General features: G+C 37.5%; 1 protein-coding gene across 1 annotated transcript in view; it reads left to right on the top strand.

Moving 5' to 3' along the window:
- Positions 1–17,698, top strand: part of CUL3 (cullin 3) — a 90,531-nt gene that overhangs the window by 32,458 nt on the left and 40,375 nt on the right. Inside the window, exon 3 of the mRNA XM_028105120.2 lies at positions 9,029–9,142. Within this exon, the coding sequence (XP_027960921.1) occupies positions 9,029–9,142 (114 nt within the window). The remainder of the gene's footprint in view (positions 1–9,028; positions 9,143–17,698) is intronic.

Raw genomic sequence — 17,698 nt, forward strand, 5'->3', positions numbered from 1 at the left:
TCTTTTAAATCAAGAGTTCTCGGGGCACTTGGGTGGCTCAGATGGTTAAGCGTCTGCCTTTGGCTCAGGTCATGATCCCAGGGTCCTGGGATCGAGCCCCACATTGGGCTCCTGGCTCAGTGGGGAGTCTGCCGCTTCCTCTCCCTGTGCCTCTCCCCCTGCTCATGTTCTCTCTCTCATCTCTCTGTCTCAAATGAATAAATAAAATATTTTTAAAAAACCGAGTTCTCAGGAGAGAGGGAAGAGCTATGGAGCTCTTTAAAAACTATTTGTGTCAGATTAGGAGAGATGTCTTCTGTGCTCCGTGGTTTGGCTTCCATGGAGATTGACGTCTGTAGGTAGCCACTTTTATTGACAGGTTTATGTCACATCACTCTGATGTGATGAAAGTTTTTTGAGCTCTTCAAGAATAACTCTTTAATGACATTCCTTAGAAAAATAGGGTTTACATAACTGGTAAAATTTGTAAAGTGACACCCCCCAGATCACATGTGTGGGACCCTGAAAAAATTCAGATGTAAATGGGAACTTAAGTGCTATTTTTGATCATGTAAGTGTTGCATATTTATGTAGTTTAGTCAGATGAAATAAGCAGTATTTGTTTCAGAATTTAGAGACAGAAAGGTACTTAGACATCCTGTGGTTCTTAGTTTTTTTCTTTTTCAAACAATAGAAAATGCCACTTTTTAAGTCCTACAAAACTAATATAAGTCAAATTTACTCAGGGAAAATGGAGCCTGCCTTGCAGTAGTACTAAGACATCTTAGTGAAGCAGGATGTGAATGCCATTGTTCTAGTCAACCCCAGTGATAATACGGGTAAGAGGAGCTACAGACCAGATAGGTTAACTAACTTATTCAAAGTCCTAGTTAGTAACTGCCCTGGAAAGTTGTCTTCAAATACTAACTTGATTGTTTTAATTTTGAGTGATTGTAAAAATACTACAGATTTCTAGGATATTACGCCTTTTAAAATTTTAGTTTCTCTGTGGTATTTTGTAAATGTTTTATGTATAATTGACATGTGCTCCATGTTATTCATGACCCACTTTGTGTTTTTTAATACACAATGTATATTTCGGTGCAAAATAATGCTAAATACAATTTTCTGTACTTCAGAGATTTGTCTGTATTTGAATTAAATACTGTCCTGAGTTTTGAGACTTTTTAAAGAAGTCATTAATTTTCCGTAGTCCATATCATTATTAATTATATGGCACATTACTAGTTTCAGTGGACTTTAGAGCTAAAATCTTTATAATTAGTTTTAGCCAGTGAATTTCTTTGTGTTACCTAAACATTTAATTAGGATCGGTTGGCTGGGATTTTGCCCAGGCATTGAAACTTAGAGGGTGAAAAAATTGTAATTAATGGTTTAATTGTGTGTGTTGGTGGCGGGGGTGGTGGGAGAGACTGTGCCAATTATTAATGTCTTTTGACTTTCCAACAGCCAAGAGCTCCTGGCAGGGCTGGCCTCCTTGTCAGTCCATTAAGATATTTGGATAAGAAAACTCAAGGGCAAAGACTGGGAGCTTGTAGGTCTTAGGCATGCTTATGCCTACTGGCCTGTCTTGTCATCCTCCTTTCTATTCTCCTCTTCCTTTTGCCAGTAATTTGATTGATTTGAAGTGTTTCTTGCAACTTGGACATTATCAGTGAACAGATTTTATCACAATGTTGAAAAATAAACATTTTCTTTTGACTTAGTAATTCCACTTTAATCTTTGCTGAGGATGTAATTAAAAGGACAGGGAAAGCTGTGTTCACAGAAATGAAGACTGTAGTATGCCAATTTGAATTATTCCAGAGTCATTCATAAGTTGACACTCCTGAAGTAATTAACAATTCTTTCACTGTTTGGCATTCAAGTTGCCTTTTTTTTTTTTTAAGATTTTATTTATTTATTAGAGCATGGGAGAGAGCACAAGCTGGGAGGAGGGGCAGAGGGAGCTAGAGAAGCAGATCCCCACTGAGCAGGGAGCTCATTTGTCCCTGGACTCAATCGCGGGACCCCAGGATCGACCTGAGCCGAAGGCAGACGCTTAAGCAACTGAGCCACCAAAGCACCCCTCAAGTTGCTTTTAAGAATAAACACTGTGGTATCCTAGCTTATGTTTATGATATATAATACTAAAACGGCCCAACTTGAGAATCATAATTGTTGTGAGCTTTAAAAATCTCTATCAATAGAATTAGCCTTTTATTTTCATATACAGTTCTGTAAATTTTAGCCCATGTGTATAGATTCATATAAATGCTGTCATAATTAGTACAGAACATTACCCCAGAGAATGCTGTCGTAATTAGTACAGAACATTACCCCAGAGGACTCCCTGTTTTCCCTTTATAGTCACATCCTCCTCCTACCCCAAGATTTGGCAACCACTGATCTATTCCGTCACTATAGTTTTGTTTTCTCAAGAATGTCATATAAATGGAGTAATACAGTCTGTAACCTTTTTAGACAAACGTCTTTCATTCAGCATAATTATTTTGAGATTGAGCCAAGGTGTTGTATGTATTGGTAGTTTGTTCCTTTTTATTGCTGAATGATAGATTCTACTGTATGAATGTACTACCATTTACATAACCATTTACCTGTTTACTTGTTGAATGAGTTTTGGATTGTATGTAGTTTTTTGTGACTATGAAGAGAGCTACTGTGAACATTCATAGGTTTTGTGTGAATGTAAGTTTTCATTTCTCTAGGATAAATACTTAGGAGTGGGATTGCTAGGTCATATGCCAAACTTTTCCTCTAGGGTTGTGCCATTTTGAATTCTCACTAGCAATGTGTAAGAAGAGTTCTAGTTGTTTGGCTTCTTTGCCAGCACTTGGTATTGTCAGTATATTTTATTTTAGTTATTATAATGGATGTGTAGTAGTATCTCATTTTTAAAATTTTCATTTCCTTAATGGCCAGTGTTGTTGGACGTCTTTTCATGTGTAAAACTGCCTTTATATAACCTCTTCGGTGAAGTGTCTATTCAAGTCTTTTGCCCATTTCTTAATTGTTACTGAGTTGTAAGAGTTTTTGTATCTATAGAGAGAGAGAGATTCTGGATACAGATAATTTGATACTTTCTCCCAGTCTGTAGCTTGTTTATTTATTGTTTTAACAGTGTCTGCAAAACAAATTTTTGATCCTGATGAGGTACAGTTTATTATTTTTTTCCTCTTACAGATCATGCTTTTGGTGTTATGTTGGTAATTGCTTAAAATCTCAGATGACTTTTTCTTCCTATATTTTATTCTAATAGAACCTTTTTCTTTGAATTGCTGTTCTGCCTTGAAATGCTATAAGTAGATATTTTTCTTCTAAAGCAGAGGTTAACGTTAAATGTTGATTGTTCTTTAAAAAAAATCAGGATTCAGAATTGTATCAATATTATTACAACTATACAAAAACATACTTGTGTTGAAGAAATTCTGCAAAGGGAAGGAACGGAAACGGTTAGTGTGTGACTCTTAAACTTAAGAAACCTAAGTGGTTTCCTGTGTATGAGAATCACCTGGGTAGCTTTAAAAAAGAGATTGTCTTTTCTTGGTCTTGGGTCAGCCCCAAAATCTTTTTTTTTTTAAATAGACTTTATTTTTTAAATCAGTTTTAGATTCATAGCAGAATTGAGGAGAAGGTACAGTCACGTCTCATATTCCCACTGCCTCCCCCACTATCAGCATCCCATACCAGAGTGGTACATTTGTTACAGTGACTTATCATTATCACCCAAAGTCCATAGTTTACGTTAGGGGTCATTCTTGGTTTGTATATTCTGTGGATTTTTAATGAATGTATAATGAAATGTATCCACTATTATAGTACCATACGGAATAGTTGCATTCCCCTAAAAATCCTCTGTGCTCTTTCTATTCATCTTTCCCTACACCCTAACTCCTAGCACCTGATCTTTTTCTTATTTTGATATTTTTATAGCCTTTTTAGTTTTGCCCTTTCCAGGATGTTGGAATGATACGGTAGGTAGTAGCCTTTTCAGATTGTGTTCTTTTACTTGGTAATACGCACTTATGGTGCCTCCATCTCTTCTCATGGCTTAATGGATCATTTCTTTTTAGTGCTGAATAATATTCTATTGTCTGTATGTACCACAGTTTATTGTTTCACCTACTGAAGGAAATTTTGGTTGTTTCCAAGTTTTGGCAATTATGAATAAAGCTATAAACATGTGAGTGTAGGGTTTTGTTTGGACATAAGTTGTCAACTCCTTTGGCATTTATAGCAAGGAGCCTAATTGCTGGATCGTGTGGTAGGAGTACATGTGGTTTTGTAAGAAACTACCAAACTGTCTTCCAAGTGGCTGTGTATCATTTTGCATTCCCACCGGCAGTGAGTAGAAGTGCTTGATCGCTACATCGTCAGTAGCATTTGGTGTAGTCAGTGTTTTGGATTTTCGCTATTCTAATAAATGTGTAAGGGTATCCCATTGTTTTAATTTGCAATTTCTTTCTTTTTAAAGATTTTATTTTTAAGTAATCTCTGCACCCAACGTAGGGCTCCAGCATACAACCCCAAGATCAAGAGTTGCACACTCTACAGACTGAGTCAGACAGGCGCCCCTCAATTTGCAATTTCTTAGATGTTGGACATCTTTCAGTGTGCTTATTTGCCATCTGGCTGTCTTTTTTGGTGAGGTGGGCAGGTCTTTTGCCAGTATTTTAGATTGCGTTTTCTTGATGAGTTTTATTAATTCCTTGTGTATATCGGGTAACAGTCCTTTACCAGATACACCTTTTTTTTTTTAATTTTGTTATTGTTATGTTAATCACCATATATTACATAATTTGTTTTGGTGTAGTGTTCCATGATTCATTGTTTGTTCATAACACCCAGTGCTCCATGCAGAATGTGCCCTCTTTAATACCCATCACCAGGCTAACCCATCCCCCTACCCTCCTCCCCTCTAGAAACCTCAGTTTGTTTTTCAGAGTCCATCATCTCTCCTGGTTCGTCTCCCCCTCTGACTTACTCCCCTTCATTCTTCCTCTCCTGCTATCTTCTTCTTTTTCTTTTTTCTTAGAATATGTTGCATTATTTGTTTCAGATCTGTGATTCAACAGTCTTACACAATTCACAGCGCTCACCGTAGCACATATCTTCCCCAATGTCTATCACCCAGCCACCCCCTCCCTTCCACCCCCGACCACTCCAGCAACCCTCAGTTTGTTCCTGAGATTAAGAATTCCTCATATCAGTGAGGTCATATGATACATGTCTTTCTCTGATTGACTTATTTCACTCAGCATAACACCCTCCAGTTCCATCCACGTCATTGCAAATGGCAAGATCTCATTCCTTTTGATGGCTGCATAATATGCCATTGTGACCAGATACACCTTTTGCAAATATTTTCTCTCAGTCTGTGTCTTGTCATCTCATTCTCTTGAGCAAAATCTGTTGCTCTTCAGGTGATTCTAATTCTCTGCCAGGTTCATGATCTACTGCTCTTGACTACTGTCTGTACCTTGCTTTGTGCAAGGCTAAGTGCCCTGAACAAGCCATCAGTTTTCAACCACTCATTTTAGCCTTGTCACAGCTGGTCCCATCCGACTCTCAGTTTCCATGGCTTTGTTGCCTGTTTTTCATTGTTTTGCCCTTCAAATTCCAGCTCTTCACCTGGGTAACCTTTTTGTAGCTTTTCTTATATAATAATGCTGGATATACCTGATCTGCGGGCCCCCTTTGGTACTGGTACTACCTCTGTAGCAGGGTCCCTTCCTGTTTGCCTTTGCTGATGCAAAAACTAATGATGATTATTAGGGTGTGAGATTAACAATGTTATTCACACACAGACTGAGCCCAATTCCAAATTTTCTGTATTCTGTTAACAATTTGTAAAATAAGGGTTAAATCTTTTTATCCCCCACTTAATGTGTTTTTGGTTTATATGCAACCTTACCTTTTAAAAAGCGCATTTTAACCTTCATAAAGGTTGAATTTTCATCTCATTCCTACCTTTTATTATGTATATTTGAACAAATATTTGTTCATTTTTCATGTATCAAGAGTAGAAGGACAGTTTTCTGAGGCAGCATTAGGGGAAGAATTATTTGTTCATAGAGTGATCTGAATAATTAGGAGAAGGCAGCAAGTTTATCTAAAGCATTTATTTTATGTCTTATAGTCCTATGTCTGTATGTGTGTGTGTGTGTGTGTGTGTGTGTGTGTGTGTGTGCGTGCGCGCGCATAATCACTCAAAAATAAATATAACAGTATATCTGACAAGCAGGAGATCTTCTGGGGTACCTCTTAGAACTCCCATGTCCTGTGACAGGTTAACTGTTGTGAATGTATTTAATACCACTGAATTTTACACTTAAAAATTACTAAGATGGTAAAGTTTACATTATGTAAAAATGATGTGTCATTTCTGCTTAAGTCGTTGGCCAAAGCAGATCCATGACCAACCACGTCTAACTTCAACAGTAAAAATCAAACTAAATATAACAAAATTAATAGCAGCTATTTTCTGCTAAGTAAAATTCATTGTTATTGATTTGTCAGGATAATGTTTTGAAGTATGATGCAAATAAAGCAGTTTTATCGTTTATGACACATTGTGCTAGTTGATCACATTTTTATTTTGTTGAAAGGCTGATATAAGTATAAATGTTACATAAATACTTGAGATATTTTATTTTAAAGTGTATATAAATCAGTAATTTTAGGACACACGTCTTCTTTGGTAACTTTTAAAAATTTAAGTGGTCAGTTTTTCATTCATCTAACAGATAATACCAGGTACATTTTTGCATTTCAAAATTAGGGTGACTTTGTTAACATGTAACTTGACGTTATAATAGAAGGGTATACAGAAGTTCACTTAAGTCCTTAAGAATAATTAATTGCTAGATGTTCTGATGTTCAGAATATATTTTTTTCATGTAGTACAGTTTCTCTGGTATTGTCATTGATTTAATTGCTACTCAAAATTCAGTGGTTCACTGAAAGAATATGAAGATTGGTGAGGAATTTTATAAATAGGCATATTTTGTTTGTAGGGTTTTTTTTAGTGTTAGCTGTCATGGGAATTTGCATCTGACAAGTGCCAGGCTTAACGAGTTGGAATAAATGATTTAGTATCCACTTTACAAAAAGTATTTGTTTAACATGGTACTGTCTACGAACCTACATGAGTGTTTATCACTTTTGATATAGTCATATTTATGGGTGATGTATTTTGAAGTCAAGGAGATTATTAGTCTTATGAACAAAAGATTATGTAATTATGTGGTATAGGCTAGTGGTTTTCATACTACACGTTTAGTGCAACAGACATACTGTTCCATCACTAAAATCTCTTGACGGCTGTTTTTCCTCTAATATATAAGAAAAATTAGATACAGTTTTCTCAGTTTGAATTTATTCTCTCATTTGTTGGGAATAGTGTGTTTTGTGTATTTTTTTTTCCAGTCTTTGGCACTTGTAACCACTTGTTTATACTCGTTTATACTAGTACTAATATGCAGTGACACTTTATTTACTGTTTATAATTCAGGTTTATAGATATCTATATACTCGACACATATTAAATAATTTGTTTCTCACAAAACACCATGACTTCAGATTCTCCCCAACCTAAAAATCTTTAATCACTACTACAGGTGTTTGGAGCTAGAACATGTCTGGTTAGGCTGGAATTATGAGTTGAGCTAGACCATGGAGGATTGGGTGGGTTGGAATAATTAGAGAGGTTGGCAGTATAGTCCCCAAGTGTTACAGGAACTTAGAGGACAAACTGCTTCTTCTTGATAAAGCTAGAACCAGAGTCTGAATTCAGTTTTCTAGTCAGTAGTCATACCATTGGACAGATGGCATAGCAGGAAGTAGTGGTAGTGGTAGTGGTAGTGGTAGTCAGGAACCTCTTATTGGAGAAGGTGGCAATATGCTTGTAGACTATGGAAAGGAATTCTTGAAGCCTGAGTAGTCTTAGCAGGATTGCATTAGGAAGGCATTTCAGACTCAAGGCAACGTGATGTGCAAAGATAGGTATACTGAGAAAGCTTACCTTGGTGGTGGTGGATCATGGTTTTGACGGGTAGGATGAATGAAGTAAAGGGTCTTCTAGATGCCAGGTGCTGTTCTAGGTGTGGGAAGCACCCATGGAAAAGACAAAATCCCTGCTGCTGTGGATCTTGCATTTTAGTGACAGGAACAGTAAGTGAATACATTTGTAAAACAGTAGGCAGTGACAAGTACTGTGAGGAAAAATTAGTGTAGGGTGAAGAGTGGGTATAGAAGTTGTTTGAAATAGAGTGGTCAAGAAAGACCTCTCTGGAAGTGAAACTTGGGCAGAAAAAATGAGGGCGTAAGCTGTGTGAAACGCGCAGAAGAAAGGGTAGAACACAGTTGCTGGTTGCAGCTCCACTGTAGCCGGAGCATACTGAGTTAATAGTTTATGCTCAGTAAGTGTTGACTGAGTGCCAGACACTGTTCTGAGTGTGTCACTAGTGTTCATTTAGCCCTTACAACAGTTCTACGAAATGGATACTGTTTCACCTGTAAGGAAACTGAGGCACAGAGATGAAATAATCTACCCAAAGTGACACAGCTAGTCAGGGAGCTGGAGTTGAGCCCAGTAGTTTGATTCCAAAATCAACATTTTCAACCATTCTACAAAGATGGGGAAGGGGAGGTGTAGTAGGAAATTTAGTTGGAGCAGTAGCCTGGGGCCAGTTCTCTGGGGCCCTGTAGTTCCTTATAAATATTTAGGATTTTATTTTGACTGTGATGTTAGGTTGTTGGAGGGTTGAGAAATGCTCAGGAGGTTGCTTTATGATTCTGGAGATCAGGAGATGGGTCTGGACTATACAACACATTTGTTAGTTATCTCTATTTAGGTTATATTATAGCTTAAAATGTTTCTACTGGCCTATAACCTATTTCTTTGATGTAAAATTGAAGATTCCACGTCATTTTATTGAACAGATATGTGCATGTATACGTATGAGAATGCATGTTGTGTGTGTGTGTGTGTGTGTAAACAAACTTTAATGAACTCTTCTGTTAATAGGTGCGAGAAGATGTACTAAATTCATTGAATAACAACTTTCTTCAAACGCTAAATCAAGCTTGGAATGATCATCAAACAGCTATGGTGATGATTAGAGACATACTAATGTATATGGTAAGTAGAGCTTTTTTGTTTTTCCTTTAAGAAGTTAGGCATTTCAAACCACAGTGTCTTTCTTCTTTCTGCTACGTTTAGTTGGATGGTACAGGTCAGTGTGGAAGGTGTTATTTTTTTAAAAAAATAAACAATATTTCCTTTGCAGGGACCAGCCTTAGCTTATATGAGGTAGAATCTTAATTGTTCATATATTTAATGATAAGAATGGAAGACTGAAAGAGAAAAGTCTTAATTTTTTTCTTGGTGTACAGCACTTGTATTTCAAAATGGAAAATGTTGAAAACCTTACTAAAACATCTCTTTTCGACTAACGGTTGAATGACAGCATGAGAGATGTATTCTCTTACAAGATTTTAAGACCTAATGTTCTTATATCTTCAATGATGGCGGTGTCATTTTATACAAATATGCTTGTAGTAATTATACTCTACAGCTGCTGTCCTAATAAATCTTTGCAGTATGTATGTTATTCAGATACATTTCCATTTCTTACCTATTACTGTTTTTTGTTTTTGTCAGTCTAGAAAAATAAATTCAGCAAGGCATTTTGGAAAACATTGACATGCGCTAAGCTGTTTAATAACTTTCAAGGAAATTAAACTGTCGAGTTTTTTCTTACCTTTGTGTGGTTATAGATGAAGCTAGATTCATCAAGCTTAATTACTGTGTCAGTGCAAAATTAACAAGTCAAATAACTTTTCTTGTTACTTCAGTGTTTATATTTGGGAGTTGGACATACGATTTTCTTCTAAGGTTTTACTCTCTGCTTTTCACATTTTTATTTTCAGTTTCTTTAGTTTGATTTTAGTTATAATGGCAAGAGCATTTCCTAGTTTCTTTCACTTGATAGAATAAAGCAATGGTTGGAAAGAATTTCCAATGAGAGCAAACAGCTGTGGAGTTTTTTGTTCTGCTCAGAGAATGCAGTCAGGCCTATTACCCCTGGTTTTATAGGGCTTAGTGGCAAAGGGGGTCAGGGAGAGGCTACTTCATTTTTCAGGGGTTGATAAAAAGTATAACAGTATTTAGCCTTTCTGAGTGTCATTTTCCTCTTCAGGATATAGGTTCATTCTGTGCTGACATTTTGAGGTAAATGAGATAGCATATGAAAACATATAGTGCCTGGGATATAATTGTGAAATAAGTTAGCTTATACTGTTCTCCTTAAGTTCTGGATTTGATGAGTCTTTAAATTTTAACACTAACAAACACTAAAATAGAAAACCACTTGTAATTTCATGGTCCATTATTCTGTTGATAAAATAAGTTTTTAAAAATTATACACACACTCTTAACATAATTTTGTTTTAAAAATTTCTGTTTTTGGGGTGCCTGGGTGGCCCAGTCGTTAAGCGTCTGCTTTCGGCTCAGGTCATGATCCCAGGGTCCTGGGATCGAAACCCGCATCGGGCTCCCTGCTCCGTGGGAAGCCTGCTTCTCCCTCTCCCACTCCCCCTGCTTGTGTTTCCTCTCTCGCTGTGTCTCTCTCTGTCAAATAAATAAAACCTTTAAAAAACAAAAAATTTTGTTTTATTTCAGTTCCCTTTTGGGGGGTGGGGGTGGGGGAGAGGATTCCCAAATGAAATGTCTAACCTTGAATCTTGACTGTTATGTGACCATAGTCAAGAAACTAATTAGTTTATTCCTCAGCTTCCTCATTTATAAAATGAAAATAATACTGTGCTCATTGGGTAGGGTAGCCATTAGGCTTGAAGGTGCCTTCAAGTACAGCACTTAATAGCACGTGGACCATAGTAATGTGCTCAGTAAAAATCCTTAATCACTAGGATTAAGGTTTCTTGTCCCTTCATCCTTTCATCAAACCCATCTGTTAGTACCACAGCCCTGGATAAACCCAGCAACTTACCTTTCCTGGGCCTCTGCTGGAGGAAACTCCACACAGGGTAGTCAGTGCCACCATTTGTCCTTTGTCACAAGCCTCCAGTTGACCCTTCACACTGTACAGTGGTCTCATTTTCCCTCTACTAGTTTCTCTTCAAAGCTCCAGCTCTCCAGCCTCTGCACTCTTAAATGATCTTGCCTTGCACTTCTCAGAGGAAAGAGCAAGCATCAGGGGGAACCTGTGTTCATTTCTTCCCACTATATCCAGAGTTTTATCTGTATTTTCTCCCTTTTGTGTTTTTCCTTTTCCCGCCTGTTTTAATGGAGGCATTGTCTCCCCTCTCCTGTTTTCCTCCTGTGCTAAGCTGGATCACATCCCTTTCTACCTTGTCAAAACCCTGAAGTATTTTCAGGTTCTACCTTTTTACTAAGTCTTATTCATCAGCATGAGACATGTTGAGGCCACTCACATCCTCAGAATAAAATTATACTAAATTTTCTGTTGGGCCCCTGTGCTGCCTCCCAGGGTCTCTCATTGCCATTCACAGGCAAATGTCTCATAAGAAATGTTGACCCTTGGCTATCTCCCTTTTCTCATCTTTGATTCACTTTGAATATGTGCCAGTTAAGCTTCTTCCTCAATTATGCTGTTCAGTCTTGCTCTTACGAGGATCACCATGTCTGCACATCTCTGAAGGCAGAGATCACTGGGAATCCTCATGCTCCTTGATTTTTTTCCGCAGCATTGGGCACAGTTGACTACTCTTCTTCTCACATGCTGGGTCCTTGGTTTCAGTGACATAGCACTCCTTCGGTATGCCTCCTACCTTTCCGACTGTTCCTTCTCAGCTACTCCTCCTTCTCTGCCCTTTAAATAGAAGCATTCTTAGGGCTTAGTAACCTGGACTTCCATCTCCTGGTTCATCTCAGTTACTTCCATAGCTTCAGTTAGTGCCTCTGTGCGGATGATTTCCAGATAGCATCTCCAGCCTCATTTTCTGAGATTCAGATTTGTTATATTCATTTGTCAGGTTGATGGCTACCTTTGTTGTCTGAGAGGTACTTCAAACTTGGCATTTCCAAATGAATGCATAATTGATATCATTCCATTTGTTCATGCCAGAAACCTGGGAATTACTCTTGTCAGTGTCTTCTCTTCTCCCTACATCATATATTTCTAGAATCTGCAGTTTTTCCATTTTTATAACTACCCAACTAGAAAGCACCTTCATTTCTCTCTTGGAGTATTCAGTGACTAGTCTTATAACATTCATTCTGCTCCTTGCTCTTCTTTTTTCCATATTGCTCCTAGAGTGATTATTTGAAAGCACATGATCAAGTTACTGCCCTGTTGAAATTCTTATCTCTCATCTTGAAATCTTCACATGTCTTCTGTGTGGAAATGTTTCTAGAATGTTTCCTCTTTTTATGTGATTTGCTCCTACTTATCCCTTAAGTCTTAGCTTAAATTTCTGGTAAGCTTTCCACTGACCTATAGTGCGTACTGCCTACTGGCCGCAGTTGCTCTCATTGTACCCAGTGCTCTTCCTTTGTAGCATTTATCACAATCATTATTAACAACTCTTTAGGGCCTTGTTTCCCCATTAGACTGAACTTTATGAGGAGAGGCCAGGGTCTTGTCACCACTGTGTCCCCAACACCTAGCACAGCTCCTTGCACAAACTAGGTACTCACGTGTGACTTGAATAAATAAATGTACACAGAATCTTTTTAATAGGTTATAGATTACACTTTTACAAAATGCTTTTTAAAAATACGCTATTGTTTGTCTGCCTTCAGCTCAGGTCATGATCTCAGTGTCCTGGGATCTAGCCGCATCTGGCTCCCTGCTCAGGGGAGTCTGCTTCTCCCTCTGCCCCTCCCTACCTTGTGCTGGCTTGCGTGCGCCAGCACTTTCTTTCTCAAATAAATAAATAAATAATCTTTTTAAAAAATATGCTATCGTTGGGGTGCCTGGGTGGCTCAGTCAGTTAAGCATCCGACTCTTGATTTCGGCTCAGGTCCTGATCTCAGGATCCTAGGAACCACCCACATAGGGCTCCCCACTCAGCAGGGAGTTTGCTTGTCCCTCTCTGCCTCCCCTTGTACTCTCTCTTTCTCAAATAATAAAATCTTTAAAAAATACATGGTATTGAGGATTTGGAGAGAAATTAAAGTGTTGATATCTTCACATTCCACAAGATAGAATCCTTTTATTTTCATAGTCTTCATTCTCTTTATTTTGCCTTTTTATGCTTAGTATTCTGGGCTTAATTAAATAAGTGCTTTTTAAAATTAAGGTAAAATTTTATACATTGAAATGTGCAGAACTGGAGTTAAAAATTATTTTGACAAACATATGCATTTATGTAACCAATACTTTGGTCAAGAACATTTACTTTGGTAAATGCTTTTAATTGCCAAAAATCTAAAGACATTTTCCTGTTGATGTCTACATTTTCTTTGAAGAGTTTTACCTGATTCCAGACTTCTCAGATGACATAACCTGCTAGATAGGGCATATATCTGAAGCATACTGGTTGTACCGTCATGAATCCTAGACAGTTATCTTCTGACAATGAATACCAGCTGTAACTGTTGGAATTTTAGATCTCAGGCTCAGAGAGGGAAGACAGAAGATGCTTCACTGTCTACCCACCTACCACCTACTCCATTAGCTGACTTTTGACAAGGAGGTGTCTGTGTACAAAATGTCTTGCATCAGCCTTGATGTATAGATACAGTGGGACACAGTGACTCTTGAAAATGGAATCATTGGTTATATGGAGGCAGCCACTGGTCACACTTTGTTCCACATAACTTTGTTGTGTGACATGTTCAGTGTTCCAAAAAGAAAAGTGTACGTGTCTCCTGATGTAACATGTCACTTGTAGTTTCTGCCACTCCACCCCTTCCTAATATGTTGGACACTTGCATGTTGAACTTCTAAGACTGGTTTGGGAATACTTAGTAAAAGTTCCATTTTCAATTTTAATTGTTTAAAAGATTAATGATTGGAGAAAGATTTGAACATTTTACAAGAAAATTTGTCCTGGTTCTATAATAGCTTTAATTGTCAATATAACTCATAAGTATATGTTACTATTCAGTTAATTTTACTTTTTAAACTATAAAAATGAATATGAAGGGAAATAAAGTTTATAGATGGTATTCTATAGGCTACTTTTGAGCAATTAGAATTAATGGCAAAGGAAATAGAAAAACATTTTCTGGTGTGATATATAGGGTTAGTAGAGAAATTTTCTGCATAAAACTATGGTTACTTTATTTTCATTTTTTTACTTGAATTTGTCCATATTTCTAGTCGTTTTCACAAATAGCAGAGCTATATAATATATGGTATTGCAGGTTTTCCTTAAAGGTTGGAGGCTGTCAATTCATAGGCACAGGATGAGTTAACCCAGGAAGGGAGGGTCGCTGCTTCTTTGAGCTATCTATTTGGAAAGTCATTGAGGATGAGTAAAGAGGTCAAGCAGAATGTAGCAATAACTTTGTGAAGAGGAGAGAAGCTGAGGAACTTTTGATGCTCTTGGTCTCCTTTGTAAAGTAGAAGGTGGGACCATTGGTTTAGGGTGACTGAAGTATGCGAGGTGTTGAAGAATGTTGTAGGCTGAATAATGATCCCCCAGAAATGCCCATGACTAGTGTCTGGAACCTAGGGATTGTTACTTTATAGGGCAAAAGGAACTTTGCAGGTGTGATTAGGTTAAGGATTTTGAGATGAGGAGATTGTCCTAGGTGGACTGTGGGCCCAGTGGAATCACAGGGTCATTACAAAAGGAGGGTCAGTAGGAGATGGAGGTGATGTGTTGTTGACAGAAGCAAAGATTGGAGTGATAGGCTTTGAAGATGGAGGAGGGGCTATAAATAAGGAATACAGGTAGCCACTAAAAGCTGAAAAAAGGCAAGGAAGTGGGCTCTCCCCTCAGATCCTCTAAAAGGAATCAGCCCTGCTGACATCTTGACTTTAGTCCAGGGAAACTGATTTTAGTCTTCTGAACTCTGGAACTGTGAAAAAGTAGTAAGCTACTAAATTTGTGGTCATGTATTCAGCAATAATAGGACTCTAACGCAAGGAAAAAGTTGGGAGTATCCCCTGTGCTGGGGTCAGCTCTCTGTAAATAAAGGGATCATCTGTAGTTGTGAGGGGATAATTTAGGTGACTTGGCAAAGTTACGTAGTAGAGGTGATCAGAGTTTGTACTTTTTCCAGGTGTATTTGGCAGTCTTAGACAAGAATGTTCCGATAGAATTAGCCTTATTGGGTAAAGGGGAGAATTCTAAGGTAGTGGCATTACTGAAATGGTTGATTGTGGGTCTGTGCTCTTTAATAAGTAGGCATCTGAGTCATAAGATCGCAGGAAATAGAGGTTTTAGGGATTAGGGATCAGTAGACCTGGAGACCTGGTGAGAGCAAGGAGCAGGTTCCTTTCAGTGTAACAAAGTAGGAAATGTAGGAGGAAAAAGAAGATCTCTAGTGCCAGAGATATTTGGTGTCTTCTAATGATGAGGTTCAAGGTTTGCCCATATCAATATGGGAGTGAAAGGGGAATCCTGATAAAGATGCAGGTGAATATTTAGGCACCTGTAAATAGTGTGTCAGATTGGTCATTCTTGTCAGTGTTGGGAGTTACCAATGGTAATAGGTGGCAGGAAGCAGAGTTGAGAGAAGTAAGCTATTTGCTGAAGCTACCAAGGATTTGTGTGTTTTGGGAACTCAGAAGATAGGGTGAGAACATTGAGATGCTGAAATTCTTGTCCATGTTTTCGCCTGTAGGTTTTGAGGCTTTAAGTTCAAAAAACGTTTCTTCTTTACAGCATTCTAGATTGCACATTTAGAGAAATTTGGAAAAAGCTTTATTCTGGAAGAGCACAGATAGGTTGCTTAAGAGTCTTTTTGGTACCTTCTCTGCTTTTAAAATGTCATCTTAAGTACAAAATAATAGAAAATAGGATCCAGTGGCTTTAAGATTATTAAGCTTCACACCTGTTCAATATTTTTCCTGACTCTGGAAACACATGCTTTCCCCATCTGTGCTGTAGTTTTTGCATTTGTGACTGACAATATAAATACCTTGGCATCTTTTTGTGGTTAGATTCCAAACCAAGTACTAGACCTTTGTGTAAAAAAAACAACAACAACAACAACAACAAAAAAACCCCAGCACATCATCATAAATACTGTAAAGGTTGAAGAGTGTTACGCTTGATAATTAGGATTTCTAACTTGCCTTCCATCTCAGTTACTGTTTCTAACAAATTGATAGACCCACAAACCCCTTGATTACCATGCCCTATGAACTGGTTTTGTGTGTTTGCAATGATGATGTAGCAGTCCGTGAGGTTGACTTTAGGGAGGCAAGTATTTATTCAGCATGAAGTAGGCCCTCTGGTGTAGTCAGAAATAGAGCACATATTTCTTGAGGTAGTAAAGGAAATGGAACTTTTGTTCATAAAGGGGACTGTCCCATATTGTATGTATGTGTACAAATTTCTTATGTGTACAGATTTCCTGTGTGTGTGTGTGTGTGTTTCCTATAGGAAATTGGGAGTAGTGGAGAAAAAATATTTAATGATGAATTGAGAGACACTTGGCTTTAGTTCCTACGTTGTCATTAATTTGCTTAAGTTACTTCTCTAGGTAAAACTCTTGTTTACTTATTTATAAGGAAAATAGATTTATTGGATAAGAGTTCTGGTTTTTATCTTTTTGGGGTTTTAGACCCTTGGTCAAAATTCATGGATCCTCTACTAAAAGTAGACATCTGTGCATCTACATACCACATCGTATACTTTTATATGCAATTTCAAGTGGTTTATGGGTTCCCTGAGGCTTGTCTGTGGGATCTGGTTGAGGATGTGTTGGTTAGATCATTTTAAATTTTCAAGATCTTTCAACTCTGAAGTTTTACACCATTTTAAAACTTAAAGTGAACAGTTACTTGTTTGTAATGAAGGAAAAAACAAGAAGTGAGGGTAGATTAGTATTAAGTTGGTGACAGTTTCTTTAAGAACTCTAAAGTGGGTTGAAAGAGCCTCAGCTGTCTAGGAGTCTACCCAAAACTATTCCTTGTAATAGCACATAATACTTTCAAAGCACGTAGTGTTTGGTGGCACTGTTTTAAGCATTTTTAAGTATATTTCATTTAATCCTTAAAATACCTTTTTATTGTTATTTTTAAGCAGTAGTTTGGGAAAGCAATAATTTTTATTTATTACTAGAATTTGTATACTTAAATTTCTTTAAAAAAGTAAAAATACTTTTCTGAATGCATAACAGATACTGTTTATTACAGGGCTATATATCTGTGCTAAATGTTTTAAATACCTTACCTTTCAGGTGAGTATTGTACTCTCCATTTCACAGATGGATAAATCGAGGTTAGAGAGATTAGCTAACCTGCCAAGATCACACAGTTACTGTATTACTTGAATAGTGAATCCAAGTCTTTTTTGAATTCAAAGCCCATGGTTTTCACCACTTAGCCTGTACCACCTCTGTGGAAGAATTAATGTATATTGACTCTGCTTAACAATTTACGATAACTTTTTTAAAGATTTTATTTATTTATTTTAGAGAGAACATGCATGTGCACGCAGAGGGGAGGAGCAGAGGGAGAGGGAGATAATCTCTAGCAGACTCTGCACTTTTAGTGCAGAGCCTGAGGTGGGGCTCAGTCCCACAACTGTG

This window comes from Eumetopias jubatus, unplaced genomic scaffold (assembly GCF_037043125.1).
Source record: "Eumetopias jubatus isolate StellerSeaLion01/CBP00866 unplaced genomic scaffold, mEumJub1_p1.0 scaffold_3, whole genome shotgun sequence".
Classification (NCBI taxonomy): Eukaryota; Metazoa; Chordata; class Mammalia; order Carnivora; family Otariidae; genus Eumetopias; species Eumetopias jubatus.